Source organism: Lipotes vexillifer, unplaced genomic scaffold, assembly GCF_000442215.2.
Source record: "Lipotes vexillifer unplaced genomic scaffold, Lipotes_vexillifer_v1.1 scaffold532, whole genome shotgun sequence".
Lineage (NCBI taxonomy): Eukaryota > Metazoa > Chordata > Mammalia > Artiodactyla > Lipotidae > Lipotes > Lipotes vexillifer.
This window is the reverse complement of record NW_006798027.1, coordinates 1,249,068-1,267,023: the sequence shown is the minus strand read 5'-3', so window position 1 is coordinate 1,267,023 and position 17,956 is coordinate 1,249,068. Positions and strand designations below refer to the sequence as shown.

At 37.3% G+C, this 17,956-nt stretch overlaps 1 protein-coding gene across 1 annotated transcript in view; it reads right to left on the bottom strand.

Annotated features, from left to right (window-relative positions):
- ADAMTSL3 (ADAMTS like 3) overlaps nucleotides 1–17,956 on the bottom strand; it is a 371,609-nt gene that overhangs the window by 224,166 nt on the left and 129,487 nt on the right. Inside the window, 1 exon segment of the mRNA XM_007470069.1 lies at nucleotides 3,666–3,711. Coding sequence (XP_007470131.1) covers nucleotides 3,666–3,711 — 46 coding nt within the window.

Below are 17,956 nucleotides of genomic sequence, written 5' to 3'. Positions count from 1 at the left end.
GGGAAGGGGGAGCCACTGACTAGTGAACGAGCATGGCGCATCTTCAGTGAGGCCACTGGAAGACAGAGAGAAGCAACAGCAGGGTTCACAAGTCAGTTCTCTCTCCACTTGAGACAGGCTGCAGAGTAGTTCCCACCCCTGCTCTCTGGACTCCTTGGGGTGATAAGAGAGATGAAGATTTCAAGAGGGTTATTCTAAATCCCTAACTAATAAAGCAGGAAGCATCTCTAGTAATTAAATGTAAAAAAAGAAAAAACAAGATGTGACATATTCATACACTGAGCTCTCTGTGGTTACATCCACTTACGGCACTTGACGCCCTTGAAACGTTTCTATGTTATATTCCATGGAATATACCCATATAATCACTCCTGTAAAGGAACAGACTTCTTACAGATCATGGACACTGCAGCTGGGACTGCCTTTATCCACATATGGTCTACAGTAGGGCTTGAGTATCACGGCTGCAGACACTTGGTGCATGGAGATGGAGGGGTGTCCTGAACACTACAGATGTGAAAAACCTACCACAGGGCTCCCTTATTTCCCTGTAAGGAATTTTGCTGGAAACTCTGCACTTGCAATGGCAAGCACAGAAATTAATGTCATTTTCTTATGAAATCTCTCTACGGACTCTTTTAGGACTCCAAGTCTGAGAAATAGAAGAGGGTGAAATTTACACTGCAGTCCTCCCCCAGTAGCTCCCACCTCCTAAGCATCTATTTCTTACCAGCCTGGAGGTTGTAAAGGTTTCTGCAGACTCTTTCAAGGGAACATCAATTAGAGACCACGTGTACTCCCAAGACCCTCGGAGCCTCAGGGGCATCAGATCTTCACTCAAGCGCACCAAAGTTCTAACCATTGCAACTAATATGCACCAATTTTAGTAGATTATATTTTATCTCTACATTGCATGGCACAACACTCCTAGACCCTTATAACACTTGTGTTGAAAAGAGCTGCCTTTTTGGAACTAACTAGAGCAGAGTCTCTCTCTCTCTCTCTCTCTCTCTCTCTCACACACACACACACACACACACACAGAGAGAGAGAGAGAGAGAGAGAGAGAGAGAGAGAGAGAGAGAGAGAAACCCTAGAATGAAATCTCAGAATGGAACTAGCTAGAGCAGCCTCTCTCTCTCTCTCTCTCACACACACACACACACACACACACACACACACACACACAGAGACAGAGACAGAGAGACAGAGAGAGAAATCTCAGAATGTAGTATCTTGATCTGCACAGTTAAAATGAATTCCCCTAGATAGCTTCACAGAGTATTCCTTGATAGCATACTGTTGTGAAATTTATTCTGGAATGACTGCAAGGAATTTGCCAGACCAATCTGAGATGCCAAGCTGTCCCATTGTGTTAATCAGAATAATGCAACCTCCCCAAAGATGGTCAAAACCTAATCCCTAGGACCTGAGAATAGGTTACCTTACATGGCAAAAGGGGCTTTGCCCAAAGCATCCTTTGACTAAGGTTAAGGACCCTGAGAGGGGGAGATTATCCTGGATAATCCAGGTGGGCGAACGCTGCTCAGCTGTGATCACAGGCAGATGTGACTACATAAAAATGGACAGAGAGATGCAATGTTGCTGGCTTGGAAGTTGGAAAAAGGGGCCACAAGCCAAGGAATGTGGGCAGCCTCTAGAAACTGGAAAAGACAAAGAAATGGATTCTTCCCTAGAGACTCCAGAAGGAATGCAGCCCTGCCAACACCTTAATTTTAGCCCAGTGAGACCCATATCAGAACTCTGACCTCCAAAACTGTAAGATAATAAAATATTTGTATTGCTGTAAGCCAAGTTTGTGGTAATGTGTTGCAGCAGCAATTAAAAAATAAAATGTACCCAGGCAAAAGGTAGTAGATGGAAACGTCTTGTGTGTAAAACCCTGAGCCTGCTAATACAACCACGTGCTGGTGTAAGAATGAATGCCAGGGGACTTCCCTGGTGGTCCAGTGGTTAAGACTCTATGCTTCCAATGCTGGGGGCACGGGTTCAATCCCTGGTCGGTGAACTAAGATCCCACGTGCTGTGCGGTGAGGCCAAAAATAAATAAACAAAATTAATTAATCTAATTAAAAAAAAAAGAACGAATGCTAGACTCTGCTTATACCTAAATGCCAGCCTGTGTCTGTGCTCGGTCAACCTCTCTCCCTCCTGCATCCCCACCTGGATTCCAGCTCATTTAATTGTGCAACCACGTGCATGTGTATCTCTCGATTCCTCAAGTCCATCCTGTCACAGGACATGTGAAACCTATTTGCTTTGTCTCCCAAAATCCCTCCTAGGACATAGTGGACACAAACCTGGCTACCTCAGGGCTGGGTGATATTGGATTTTGAGTGCCCTATAAATAAGCACGATTTTTCCCACCAAAGTTTGAGAGAGAAACATTTCTGCTTCGCCACTGATTAAAACAGACTGAAAACGTGGCTCGAGCTCCACAGACAAAAGGTCCTGCTAACACTGCCTATTCTCCACTCCCCAAGTCTAGAGCTTGAGGCTGTCCAATGAGGAAGAGTTTGGGTCCATGGAACAGAAATGCTTATCCAGGACTGCTGTCTCACACTGGCCCAGGACAGAGAAGGAACAGAGATGGGCAGTCCCTCCAGTAAGTGAAACATTTAAAATAAATGACATAGCTAATTGAGAAAAATGGATTTTTTTAATAAAAAACCTAAATCTGGGCTTCCCTGGTGGCGCAGTGGTTGAGATTCCGCCTGCCGATATAGGGGACACGGGTTCGTGCCCCGGTCTGGGAAGATCCCACATGCCGCGGAGCGGCTAGGCCCGTGAGCCATGGCCACTGAGCCTGCGCATCCGGAGCCTGTACTCCCCAACAGGAGAGGCCACAACAGTGAGAGGCCCAAGTACTGCAAAAAACAAACAAACAAACAAACAAAAACACCTAAATCTCACTTAGATCTTCAGATTTTCAGAATTTCCTTTGAATTCCTGTCATTTTGATTCGGGTATATATGACAAACAACCGAAATGTTTTATGTGGAAAATAGGATTGGTGCTTTCTGACATTTTATTTTGCATTTTGCACATTTGTATATTTGAATTTTAGTTTTTGTTTGTGTTGATCACTGTAGAATGAGAGCAAGGTTTACAAACCCTTCCTCAGGTGTGGTTTTCTTGAGTCACCTACAGTACTCCTTAACACAGTTTGCAGGGAGTGGGACAGGTGTTTTGGAGCAGGAGAAACAGCACTAGACAAGTTCAAGTTCAATGCTTCCTTTGCGGCCTTTGGAAAATAATTTCACCTCCCTCGGCCCCAGTCCCCTCATTTGAAATAAAGAAATAACCACACCTCGTACGCCAACATCTCGGAGACAGTTGTGAGGGTCAGGTGAAATCCTACACATAGAGCACTTTGAACTTTGAAGGCATTTACAAGTATTATGTACTGTTTCTATGAATTCAGAAATTATTAAATGCTTACCAAATTAGATCATACATGCGAAGTGGCCTAAAAGGGTAGTATAAAGGGCAGGTATGAGATATACAAAACCTCTTGTCAATTAAATGAATATTCAAATTTTCCACAATGAGTACCAAGAGGCCATTAGCTTTACGGTACATAATAACTTCAAACATGAACATATTTTATGGGATTATATATTTTTATTACATACAGAACTTACATGATTGCTGCACGTCTTGTATCGAATATTCTGCCCTTCACAATTCCTGAGGAAAAAAAAGAAAATAAGGATTTCATGGAAGTTGCAAGCAGGAAAAAAAATACAAGTGAAAACGAGGCACACGTAAAACTTTATTAGTGCCCATTACCTCAAAGACTCAAAGTTTAAATTCTAAGAAATAACTTTCAAGGATCAGGAGGCCAAAAAGTCTCATGGAAGTGTCACATTAAATACAGTGAATTCTTTAGTTGAATTAATGTAATAATATTACTTAAGCACAGTTTTTACCCGAGAGTCTATATAACCACTGAAATTAATGTACACTGTGTGTGTGTGTAATGTGTGCATATATGTTTTCTTTTTCTATGAAAAAGAAGGTAAAACTACAGGCAGAAGTATTTGTGTAGCACGTCCCTGAAAGGGAATTTCTCTTCCTCACTCACTGAGGTCACCAAGTTAGCTAGGCCCTCTATAACCTTCCTCTCTAATCAGTACAATGGTCTCTGTCAGAAATTTGCCTGAGGCAATGCTTATATTTTACTCCAGCCACCAGCCTTATTAAACAAATGCTACAAAACATAGTGTTGGGGCGGACTTCTTAGGATACCGATCCTCTAGGATCTGAAGTCATATATGCATGTATGTATGTGCTTGAGAATCCTCCAGGGATGACCACACACTATCCTTCCCTCCAACCACTTGCTTTGGGACCCAGCCACTCATCTTCCAGGCAAGCTTTCCTTTTGGATGTTTGGAATTCCATCTGGCAGATCCTTTCCTCAGTGCAGTGCTTGCTGCTCTGTATTTTACATTAACTCCTTAAAGATAATTCATCTGTGAATGGGATCTTTCCCAGTTTTTCCATGGAGGTATGTTTTTACCCTTTATGTGTCCCTGGCCAATTCAATGGCAAATTTGGAGCAAGAAAAGCTAAACACAGGCTTAACTCGCCATCTTGAATTAAAAGTCAAGCGTTAAGTTGTTTTAGAATAGTTAGTCCTGGAAGAAGAGAACTTTTTTTTTTTGGCTGTGTTGGGTCTTCATTGCTGCGTGCGGGCTTTCTCTAGTTGCGGCAAGCGGGGGCTACTCTTGGTTGCAGTGCGCGGGCTTCTCACTGCGTTGGCTTCTCTTGTTGCACAGCACGGGCTCTAGGCGCGAAGGCTTCAGCAGTTGTGGTGCTCAGGCTCAGCAGTTGTGGCTCGCGGGCTCTAGAGCGCAGGCTCAGTAGTTGTGGCGCACGGGCTTAGTTGCTCTGCGGCACGTGAGATCTTCCCAGACCAGGGCTCAAACCTGTGTCCCCTGCATTGGCAGGTGGATTCTTAACCACTGTGCCACCAGGGAAGTCCCTGGAAGAAGAGAACTTTTAAAAAGTGGACCCAAAGAGATCCTTTTTTGCTGGTGTGATTTAAATATGAGCCTATATGAAATGACTGAACAAGTCTATTTCAGCAGTGTATAACTCACTGCACATACTTTCTGACGATTCTATTTTTATCAATTACAAAAAAGAGTAAGTGAAAACTACTAATGTGCCAAGAAGTATAAAGGAAGAAAACCAAGCATTAATCCCATCATTGGGACTTCCCTGGTGGCCCAGTGGTTAAGAATCCGTCTTGCAATGCAAAGGACACAAGTTTGATCCCTCGTCGGGGACCTGAGATCCCACATGCCTCTGGTCAACTAAGCCCAAGAGCCACAACTACTGAGCCTGCTTGCTCTGGAGCCCATGCGCCCATGGCAACTAATGAGCCTGCATGTCACAACTAGAGAGAAGGCCGCGCACTGCAACAAAGAGCCCATGCGCCACAACAAAAGATGCCGCGTGCCACAACTAAGACCCGACACAACCAATAAATAAATAAATAAATATTTTAAAAATCCCATCATCAAGACCTTTACCCTTCATAATCTTGCATTTCATCTTCCAGTGTTTCTGCCCTGATTTATTTACAGTTGTGAAATCATACAGCCCATTCAAGTTTGTATTCATTTTAATCTAATATTATAGCCTTTTTCCATTTTATTAATAATTCCTTGGAAAAAAATTGTTTAATGACTACATAATAGTCTATAATACAGACATTACTTTTTTTGTAGTTTTGAATTTGAATTTTTTTAATTGTGGTAAAATACACATAACATAAAATTTACCATCCTAACCATTTTTAAGTATACTCTTCAGCATTGTAAGTATATTCACATTGCTCTACAGACATTACCTTTTGTGGCTATTTGTGCTGCCTCTTCTTTTTCCCTACTTTTAAAATTTACATACATTAAAATTCACTTTTTGGGGGTGCACCATTTCATGCATTTTCACAAACCCATACAACTGTGTAAGCACTACCACAATCAACATGTGGAACAGCTCCATCACCTCATAAATGCCCTCAGGTTGCTCCCCTGTAGTCAACTTCTCTCCACCCTCAGCCACTGATCTGTTTTCTGCCCCATTAATTTTGCCTTTTCCAGAATGCCACATAAATGGAATCATACAGTGTATAGTTTTTTGAGACTGACTCCTTTCACTTAACATAATACATAAGAAATCCACCCATGTTGTTGCGTGTATCCATAGTTTGTTCCTTTTTAATTGCTGAATAGTATTCCACTATGTGTATGTACAACAGTTTATTTACCCATTCACCAACTGGATATTTGGGTTGTTTCCAGCTTTTAGCAATTATGAACTAGAATGTTGTAAACATTCACATACAGGTTTTGTGTGAACATAACTTTTCATTTCTCTTGGGCAAATACTAAGAAGCAGGATTGCTGAGTCCGCTTATTTTATATAATAATGCTTTGCTAAACATCTTTATGCTTTCATTTTTGTTCACATTTAGGATACATATATAGAAATGGATAATAAATGCCATTCCTTTTATCTAATGACTTCTTCATGTATGCATTTTTAACTCTTGGTTGGCTAAGTATTATTTGATTGGTTGTTTTTTCAAGAAGGGTAAATGTCTCCCATATTATTATTAAACTTTGTATTTCACATAGGAAAGGCAAGGCAGCAAGATATATTACTTTTTTCATGTTCCTTTTTCCTCAAAACTGTAAACACACTTCATTGACCTTTGACATTTAGATTCACAGAAGTCTGATTTTTATTCTTTTGTACATGTGTTTTATTTTTCTGCCTGGAAGCATATAGTGTTTTGTTTTGTTACTATTTGAAGTAAAAATTATAGTCAGGGTGTACCTAGTTGTGTGTTTATTTTCATTGATTTTGATTAAAAATGGTTGGCCTTTTTGACTAGACTACTCAAGGTCTTTACTTGCAGTGCCACATATTCTTCTCAGATTATAATTTTGATTACTGCTCTTGTTCCAAGAATATCTGTAATTCTTAAGTTAGAGTCCCCTTTCTCCGCTCCTATTATTTCCTTATTGATCTATGATTTTCTCTAATATACATCTCATTTGTTTGACCTTCTCTTATACTTCCAAGAAATCTCCTACAGATATCCCTCCACGTGACTGGTTTTCTTTTTCCTGTAGTGATTATTTTGTATTTTATTGTCCAGTATGCTTTTTTTTTTTTTTTTTTCGGCTATGCCACGCAGCTTGTGGGATCTCAGTTCCCTGACCAGGGACTGAACCTGCGCCATGGCAGTGAAAGTGAAAGCCCAGAATCCTAACCACTAGGCCACCAAGGAACTCCACTGATACACTTTTTGATACTGCTTTTTCTTTCTTTGCAATCCTTCTTAAACTCACCCTTCTCCATCCACATCTCATACCATCCTCAGCTTACTTTCTGCTCCAACTGCATCATGTACCTCAGTCTCTTCATATCTGTTTTCTGGGAGGTGCACTCCCTAATGGGATTTAGAAAGTATACAGGAGAAAGGCATTTTGGAGTGAAAAGAACAGCACTACGGCTGCCTCCAAAAGCATTACCTAAATGATACTTAAATTTCTGAACTGGAATACAGACAAAGTGTCCAATTAGTTGCCTCTTTTTAATATAGTTCTCTTGACTTGTAGTTTAGAACATCTTCCTAGATTATCGCAATAGTTTGATCCAGTCTTAGTGTTTTCTAACACTGTATATTTCCATCTTTGTGACTCATCAGAGGTATAGGACTTTCAAATTTATTAAACTCTCAGCCAGGCCACATTAGCACCAAACTGGGAGTCTGGCAGGAAAAATGTATTAGGGTGGAGAAGTCTCTCTCTTGGTCAAAAGGATATGACTCCATTCTCCTGGGAAACAACAGCTATGCCAGTGGACAAGGTCATTTACTTACATGACTTATTTCATTGTGCTTATTATGCGTGGATAAAAGAAGAAAATAAACTACAGAAAAAGTGAAAGGGTAATTTGAAGTACTCTGCTTTTTTTGGAAAAGCCCCAATTGAGGAAAGCAGCTAATAGATTAGGGAAGTGATAACCAAAATCTTCTTGTATTATGCTGACTTATAACCCAAAAGCTTTTGATTCCAATTTCAAGGGGGCAGGTGAATTACAAAAAACATGGCTTAAAAGAGTATTTGAATTGATCTAAATACTGGAATACAAAAACTGTGGAAACTTACAAAGAATGACATTTTCTTTAAAAGTGTATGAGAACTTCAGAAATAATTTTTCAGATGCATTTTTAGTAATTGTTTAATTTTAGTTATTTAAATGAAAAACAAAACCAATTTTGAAAAATTTAACACTAAGAGAAAAGAACATATTTGCTGATGGCAGCTTGTGTCTCAGACCTGCCATGTAGACCATATGGTCGTGGTCTACACCCCACTGCCATCTGCTATGTCCTAATTGTGAGGCACTAACTTGAATCTTGAGTGTTGGGCCTGAAAATCTAAACCTAAAACGTAAGTATATCTCTACTAAAAATGCTACTACAACTGCAGCAAAGTGATATGAAAAAAGGAGCATTTCATTTCATGAATTCTCAAAATATAAAGTACCATTTTGGACACATTCCTTCTCCAGTGACTTCTTATGGTGAACCAACTATGTACTAGGATGTGGATATAAAGATGCAGTAGGATTATCCCTCAATTCCTTTAATAAGTCAGAAGGAAGGTTTGTTTTTTAACCCAACCATCTGGTGGACATTTTTCATGTTCTACCTCATTTTGTCCAACCTAACACACACTGAACCCACTGACTGGCCTCTATTGATGTGGAATGCTTTGGTTACAATTTAGTGTGAAAATGAATGGCCACTTTATGAAACAGGCATAAAATGAAATGCAAGTTATTTTAAAGTTAAGGACACTGGAGTCCTAATTCCCCAAGCAGGAACCTGCCAGCGTATTCTGGAAATAATTCCTTTGGCTCAAAGCAACTGAGCTGCAGAAATATTACTTCCAAGTTTTTAATTCCATTCTAATTATTATTTGCAAGAGCTAATGGTTATCAGAAGTATATGAAAATTCAAGAACATCATTTCACAATTATGTCTTTTCTATCCACTACAACATTCATAACACCCTGAAATTGAAGATTTTTGAAGCCATAAATTTATGAATATATAAAAAACACATGTTGATTCCACATGAGGATACATTAAAAACATTAATAAAATTTCCCTGGAGTTTACAGCACTATAATTTATTGCATTCATTTGCTGATGTACTGACTCAAATACTAGTGTCTTAAAAACTAAGAAGCATGTGTTTTGAAGAATAGAAATATATTAATTTTTTAAAATAGCAGTTAAACCTGTCTTTCCCATGGTTGGCACTTGACTAGAATATCAAATTGCAAATTTCTGCGAGAGAAAGAGACATTCTGGCTGGCGTATGGTTTACAGTGCAAAAGAACTGTGTATTTAAATGTAATCAAATTCTGAAATAACTTTATCCACAAAGAAATAAATGAGCAAAATAGCCACACTCACTCCCCTTCCTAAATCATAAATTTAAAGGGGCACACTGATAAAAAGAGAAGGCATTGAAAGGTCTTCTAAAGCTTTGGGAGAGCTTTTTGTCTGGTTTTTATGTAACCACCTCCACATACCTCTTCCAAGAAAAATCGACCACAAAAGCTCAATATTTATGAAGAATTTAATGAGTCTCTAAAGCTGTTCCAGGATAAGGAGACCTGATAAGCTTTCCAAGGGAAGTAGGTTCCCTTCTTAACAATCACAGAGTACTTCCAAAATTACAGTGAAACGTCTCAATATGGGAGTGGGTATGCAAGGTTTGGGGCTGCCTAAAAGGTGGGGAGCAGGAAAGACAGAATTATTAACAATCCTACTGCCTTTCCTTTGAAGTAATCTAATATAATTTTTATGCAGAGAAATAACGTTACTGTCCCTGTTTCTTATCAGAATCATCGAAAGAGTGGGTGCACCACAGGCCTGGCCTTATGCCAGGAACCAAGCTGGAGAACAAATGTTGCCTCACCATACACTTTTCTTAATGTACATACCTCAGAACACACTATTCTCTCATTTAATTTTATTTTTATATTTGGTTTAAGATCTTCCCTAGCTTCAGATATGTATTCAAACTAGATGAGCTCAGGCAGCAAGCAAAAATTTGGAGATTCCCAGGCCTAAAGGTAAATTTTAAAATATAGGTTAAGATGTGTACATAAATAGACTAAAGAATACTGCGTTAAGTCCTAAAAAATAAAAAAGTCAAGCAAGTACTACTGCAGGAATGGTGACTCGAAACACAGTAGCAATATTTAGGATAGAGCTGTTTTGGGGTTCCTACAATTATTTTATTATGAAATGTTTTAAGTCCAAAAAAAGGTCGGGAGAATGATGCAAACTCATGTACACGCCAGTAAGCGTCATCATTTCTTGAAAGTTTTCTTCAGATTTATTTGTAAGACATGTGTCATTACAAATATGGTGGAAGCCCCCTGCCAAACCTCCTCAGTCTTACTCCCCTGCCTCCCTCCCTTTGGTTAGAGGTAACTAAGTAAATGGTATCATAATTTACATAACCTTTCACAGCTTGATTTTTTTTTTTGTCCCAACACTATGTTTTTGAAAATATCCATGTTGATAGACGCATGTCTAATTCATTCATTTTTATGGCTCTAGAGTAATCCAATTTATAAATATAGCTCAATTTATCAATTCTTTCTATTTTTTAATGATCAATTTTCCTAAAAGTCTATGAAGATTTAGGTTGGTTCTGCAATGAGCAATCTTATACAATCACCTAGGGTACATCTGCACACGTTTCTCTGGGATATATACCCTAGTGGGACTGTTCTGTTGTGGGCATTTACAGCTTCACTAGTACCAGAGAATGACAAACTGCCCTTTAAAGTGGGAATACCAATTTTCACCCCCATTAGTAGTGCAGAAAAGTTCTTGTTTTTACACATCTAGGGCAGTATTTGGCATTTTTAAACTTTAAAAAGTTTCCCAGTCTGAAGAATATGAAATATCTCACTTTGTATTTTTTGCATTTTTTTTTTGTTAATGAGGTTAATATTTTCATTTGTTTTTGACTGTGCAGGTTCCCCTTCTGTGAACTTCCTGTTCATATCCTTTTCCCATTCTTCTGCTAGTTTGCTTTGCTTTTGTTTTATTGTATTTAAATATCTCAGACACTAATCCCTTATTGGTTATATTCATTATCAAGATTTTCTCCCATTCTATGCTCTTCTTTTGGTTTATAGTATATATTTTTACAATACAAAGCCTGCTTAAACTTATGAATATTTTCCTTCCCAACTTATGCTCTTTTTGTCTTAGTTAAGGAATAATTCACTACCCAGAGATCATAAAGATATATAGAAGATATATAGAAGATCATATATACTCTCCTATATATTCTTCTTCTAAATGTTTTCAAGATTTGCTTTTCATAAGTAGATTTTAATCCACCTGGAATTTATTCTTTAATAGATTGACATTTTCTAATATTTTCCTTTGGATATTAACAATCATATCTGAACCTCATGTATTGAATATTCATCTTTTCTCCACCATTTTTTAAATTGTGGTATAATTGGCATATAACATTAGATTAGTTTCAGGTGTAATTACACAAATTTTTCATGACACCTTGAAATCCTACATATGCATGTTTTTGTCTCTGGGCTCTTGATTTTGCTACACTGGCATATTTGTGCCCATCCTACTACTATAGTTAAATTTTTTTTTAATGTTAGTGTTTGGGCAAGTCTTTTGTTCTTCAAAACTGTTTTTATTATCTTTGCACTTCCATACGACTCTTGAAATTACATTTAATTTAAATATAATTTAGGAGAAACTGGCATTTTTATGATATTGAGGCTTCCAAATATGAACATATTATATATTTCCATTTATTTAGGTGAGCTTTTAAATATTTCATAAAGGCCTTGTATATCTTTTATTGAATTTATTACAAGGTACCTTATATTTTTTAAATAGCAAAAATGGTGTCCTTTTGAAATTTGCTTTCTTATTAGTTTTTCCTACTGTGTAAGCATATAGTTGTTATTTGTGCACTAACTTTGCTTCCAATAATCTTAATGAATTCTTTCATTAGTCCTATTATTTTATGTGTAGATACTCTTGGATATTCTGTCTAGACAATCAGGTAGTCTATGAATAATGAGTTTTCCTTCTTCCTTTCTAATTGTTATACTTTGTATTTCTTTTTCTTGCCTTATACTGACTAGGACCTCATGTACAGTAATGAATATGAACAATGACAGTAGCCATTCTTATGTCATATCTAATGTTAAAGAAAATGCAGTAACATTCTATAGACTAAGAGAGTACATCTCTATTCCTAGTGTGAGAAGATTTTTCATTTCAATTATGAATGTGTTCATTTTATCAAATGCCACTTTTGCATCGATTTAGATAACTGTATGACTTTTCTCTCTTAAATATTCCATGCTCTGCCGGCTGGGGCTTATTCATTGCAAATATTTCCATGTGTATTATCTATTTTGGATTGCAAGCTTATCATAAGCAGGGCTCTATTGATAGGGATAGGAATCCTATACAGCCTGGCTTGGTGACCCGTCTCTCCGTATCTCTTACTACTGCAGTAACCTCAGGGCTGTCAAGGGTAACAAAACTACTTTTCATATTAATTTCTCACCTCAAGGCTTCCACAATCAAATGGGATATAAACATCCAACTCAATATATACAACATATGTAGATCAATATGCATGCACCTCAAATTCTTGGGAGAGTAGGTCCATTGTTCCAAAGTGGAAAATTTTTTTCATTTAATGTTGAGACCAATATTTAAATTCCCTATGTTGATGTATGGCTTTTATTTTTTTCCAGCCCATCTGTTTACTAAGTATATAGACCTCAACAGTCCTGTCTTTAAATTAGGGCTGGAGTTCCTATACTGTGCCTCATATACACACAAGACTTGATCTCCTGTGACTGTGAAGGAATTAAAACTCAAAAGCCTGAGTTCTAGAGACCAGTAAATCCCATCTCCATCCCCAGGGTAGGCACAAAATCAGTTATGCACTTACTGGTCTGGCCCTCAGTTTCCTCTTTGTTTTTTGGCTCTGTAGATTTCATTTAATTTCTTGTATGTTCAACTTTACTGTTTTTTTATTAAGACAATTTTTTTAGAACAGTTTTAAGTTCACAGCAAAATTGAGGGGAAAGCACCGATATTTCCCATATATCACCTGCCCTCACACAGGCATAGCTTCGTCCCCCATTATCAACACTCCCCACCAGAGTGGTGCCTTTGCTACAATTGATGAACCTACACTGATGCATCCTAATCACCCCAAGTTCACAGTTTACATTAGGGGCCATGCTTGGAGTTGGATATTCCACGGGTTTGAACAAATGTATGACACGTGTCCATCATTATGGTGTCATACAGAGTATTTTCACTGCCCCAAATATCCTCTGTATTCCATCTACTCATCACCCCCACCCCCGACCCTTAACCCCTGGCAACCACTGATCTTTTTACTGTCTTCATAGTTTTGCCTTTTCAAGAATGTCATATAGTTGGAATCATAGAGTATGCAGCCTTTTCAGATTGGCTTCTTTCACTTAGTAATATGCATTTAAATTTTCTCCATGTCTTTCTGTGCCTTGATAGACCATGTCTTTTTAGTGTCGAATAACATTCCATTGTCTGGATGTACATTTTATTTATCCATTCACCTTACCGAAGGACATCTTGGTTGCTTACAAGTTTGGCAATTATGAATAAAGTTGCTATAAACATCTGTGTGCAGGTCTTTGTGTGGACATAAGTTTTTAACTACCTTGGGCAAACACCAAGGAGCATGAACACTCACTCATATTGTAAGAGTATGTTTAGTTTTGTAAGAAACCGTCTTACTGTTTTCCAAAGCAGCTGTACCATTTTGCATTCCCACTAGCAATGAATGAGAGTTCCTGTTATTCCACACCCTCACCAGCATTTGCTGTGGTCAGTGTCCCAGATTTTGACCATTCCAATAGGTGTATAGTGGTCTCTCGTTACTTTAATTTGCAGTTACCTGATGACAGATGATGTGGAGCATCTTTTCAGGTGCTTTTATGCCATCTACATATCTTCTTTGGTGAGGTGTCCGTTAAGGTCTTTGCCCAATTTTTTAATTGGGTTGTTTGTTTTCTTATTGTTGAGCTTTACAAGTTCTTTGTATATTTTGGATAACAGTCCTTTATCAAATATGTCTTTTGCAAATATTTTCCCCAAGTCTATGGCTTGTCTTCTCATTCTCTTGACATTATCTTTTGCAGAATAGAAGTTTTTAATTTTAATGAAGTTGGCTTATCAATTATTTTATTCATGGATCATGCCTTTGGTGTTGCATCTAAGAAGTCACTGCCATACCTAAGGTCATCTAAGGTTTTCTCCTAGGTTATCTCCTAGGAGTTTTATAGTTTTGTGTTTTGCATTTAGTTCTTTTATATATTTTGAGTTAGTGTAAGGTTTGTGTCCACACTCAGTTTTTTGCATGTGGATGTCCAGTAGTTTTAGCACCATTTGTTGAAGAGACTATCTTTGCTCCATTGTATTGCCTTTGCTCCTTTGTCAAAGATCAGTTGACTACATTTATGGAGGTCTATTTCTGGGCTCTCTATTCTGTTTCACTGATCCATTTGTCTATCCCTTCAAGAATAATACACTGTCTTGATTACTGTACCTTTATAGTAAGTCTTGAAGTCAAGTAGTTTTAGTCCTCTTACTATTCTCCTTCAGTATGGCATGGACTACGCTGGGTCTTTTGCCTCTCCACATAAACTTTAGAATCAGTTTGCTGTTATCCACAAAATATTATGCTGGGATTTTGACCGAGACTGCACTGGATCTAAACATCAAGTTGGGAGAAACTGACATCTTGACCATATTTAGCCTTCCTATCCATGAAAATGGTATATCGCTCCATTCAACTTTACCTAAAAAAGATTTACGTCCTATTTTACCTGGCCTTTCTAGGTGTTTTTAAAAATAAATTGAATACTTTATTTTAAAATAACTGTAAATCACATTGATCTGTAAGATAATGAAAAGAAATCCTATGACCCTGTTTCCCCAAATGATAACATCTTGCAAAACTGTGTTACAATAACACAACCGGGATATTTACATTAATACAGTCAGAATACAGAACACTTCTATTACCCCAAAGATCCCTCAAGTTGCCTCTTATAGTCATACCTTCTTTCCAACCACCCCCAACTCTTCTTTAATACCGGGCAATTACTGATCTGTTCTCCATTTCTATAATTTTTGCCATTTTAATAATATTATATAAATGGGATCATATGGTATGTAACCTTCGGAGAATGGCTTTTTGTACCTCAGCATAATTCTCGGAGATTCATCCAGGTCATCGCCTGTATCAGTGGTTCATTTCTTTTTACTGCTGTGTAGTAGTCCATGGTATGGATATACTATAGCTTGTTTAACTAGTCACCCACTAAAGGGCATCTGGGTTGTTTCCATTTTGGGGATATTATGAGTAAAGCTGTTAAAAACATTCAGGTTTTCATGTGAAAACAAGTCTTCATTTCTCTGGGATAAATGCCCAGGAGTACAACTGCTGGGTTGTATGGTAGTTGCATGTTTATTTTTTTAAGAAACTGCCTGTGGCTGTACTATTTTACATTCTCACCACCAGTGTATGAGTGATCCAGTTTCTCTGCATTCTTGCCAGCATTTCATGTTGTCACTTAAAAAAAAAAAGGTATTCTGATAGGTATGTAAAAAATAATGTCTGATTGTGGCTTTAATTTGCATTTCCCTAACAGCTAGTGATAATAAGTACATTTTCATGTACTTATTTGACATCTGTGTATCCTCTTTGGTGAAATATCTGTTCAGGTCTTTTATTCATTTTCTAATTGGATTGTTTTTTTTTAATCGTTAATTTTTTAAAGTCCTTAATATAGATCCTAGTCCTTTATCAGATATGTGGTTTGCAAATATTTTCTCCCATTGATCTAGGTGCCATTACCACCAATACCACAGTTGTGATTACTGTAGCTGTATAAGTCTTGATAACAGGTAGACTGATTCCTTCTACTCTATTTTTTTTCAGAATTGTTTTAGGTATTCTGTGGCTTTGCCTTTCCATATAAATTTTAGAATAATCTTGTTTAATCTACATAAAAAAACCTTGCTAGAATTTTGAGTGAAATAAACCTATAAATCAATTTGAGCCCAGCTTTCCTCCCCACTTGGTTCCTAGAATATTGGAATCAGAGGATCTTTGTCTGAGAAATCAGAGCAGCCCAAAATAAAATACCTAAAAACATCATCAGGCAATGAGATAGACCAGCCACATCTCCTTAAAATTAAGCTGGCAACTCTTTTCCTTAAACATCAACAACAACAACAACAACAAAACAAAACAAAATAAGGATCACCAGAAATCTTAGAAAGGTTTCTAACATGAAAGATAGTGACAAAAACAAAACAGAAAACAGTAATTTGGAAAGAACTGAGACTATGCAGGGAGAAGAAAACTCCCCCCAACCCTGCCCCACAAGTCTTTTTCTATATGCTCAGAGATAAAAGAGAAGATACTGCATCTGAGAATCAAGGACAGACTGCTTTTGTTAAAAAAAATAATTCAAGGAACAAAAAATATATAAGAAGAAAATAGAGAAAGAGGAAAAAAGAGAGAGAGAAAGTACTTACAGCACTGGAAAATAAGTTTAGGCAAATCTCCTAGAAAGTAGGGCAAATGGGCAAAGAGAGGAAACCAGCAAGTCTAATATCTGAATAATATATACATAAACGTCTTTTAAAAACTAATCAACAAAAATTAAAATTAAAAAAAAATCTTCATCAAAAGTCTATATTCTCCAACATAGCTTTCAATATTCTTCACAAAATTACGCATCCTTACCTATCCCACAGACCCATACTGTAGTCAAGCAGGCTTTTTTTTATCAGTCTTTGGATTTATTAATTCATTCACCTATTTATTTATGGAATAAAATATACTAAATTTCCTCTAAACATCAGTAGTAATGTTGGACACAGAATAAAGAGAAGAAAGACACCATCTATGCCACCTAAAATGTTTTTTCAATTGTGGAAATAGAAAAATAACAGAACAACACAATGAAATAAACACTCTGATAAAAGTATGTTCACAAGATCCTATAGAAACACCAAAGAACTGCACCTAACCTAGTAAATGGTAGAAACTGCCAACAAATGCTTTAAGGAAGAAATGGAGATTCAAAGGACTTTCCAAGATCAACTACATGTTGTTAACAACCAAAAGGAGAAAAAGGATGCTTTAGGCAGAAATAAGAGCATTGGCAAAAGATGTGAAGTGATGGGTGAGCACACATTCACTTATTTACTCATTCAATTAACAATGTGTGGGTCCTAATCATATGTTAGATGTTAAACCTTAGAGTGGTGAAGTAAATGTCCCTTGCCTAAAAGGAGTATAATAATAAGAAGCAAAAAAGAGAAACATCAAATTTAGACCAAGATGTCAAGATAGGTTTCCTAAATGAGGATGACCTTGAAGAATAAGTAAGAATTAACCAGATACCACACTAAAAAAAGACACAAAAGTATACGTGATAAGATGCAGATGATTAAGACAATAGGTGCACAAAGAAGGGCCAGGTTTAAAATGAAGGAAAGAAGGTAAGATAACAAATACACCATAGCAGCACTTTGAAACATCATTAGAAAATAAATCAGAGAAAAATTCAAGTGGCAAGGATCTTGCAAAGCACTCTTAAACACACAGGAAAATAAACAACAGATGAAAGTGACTAGAGTAAAAGTAGAAGACAAACAGAAATAACAAGTGTTCATGGAGAAGAGGACAGAATAAAGAGGCAAGAACCAACAGTAAATGATACAAGAGAAGAAAATTTTCCCTAC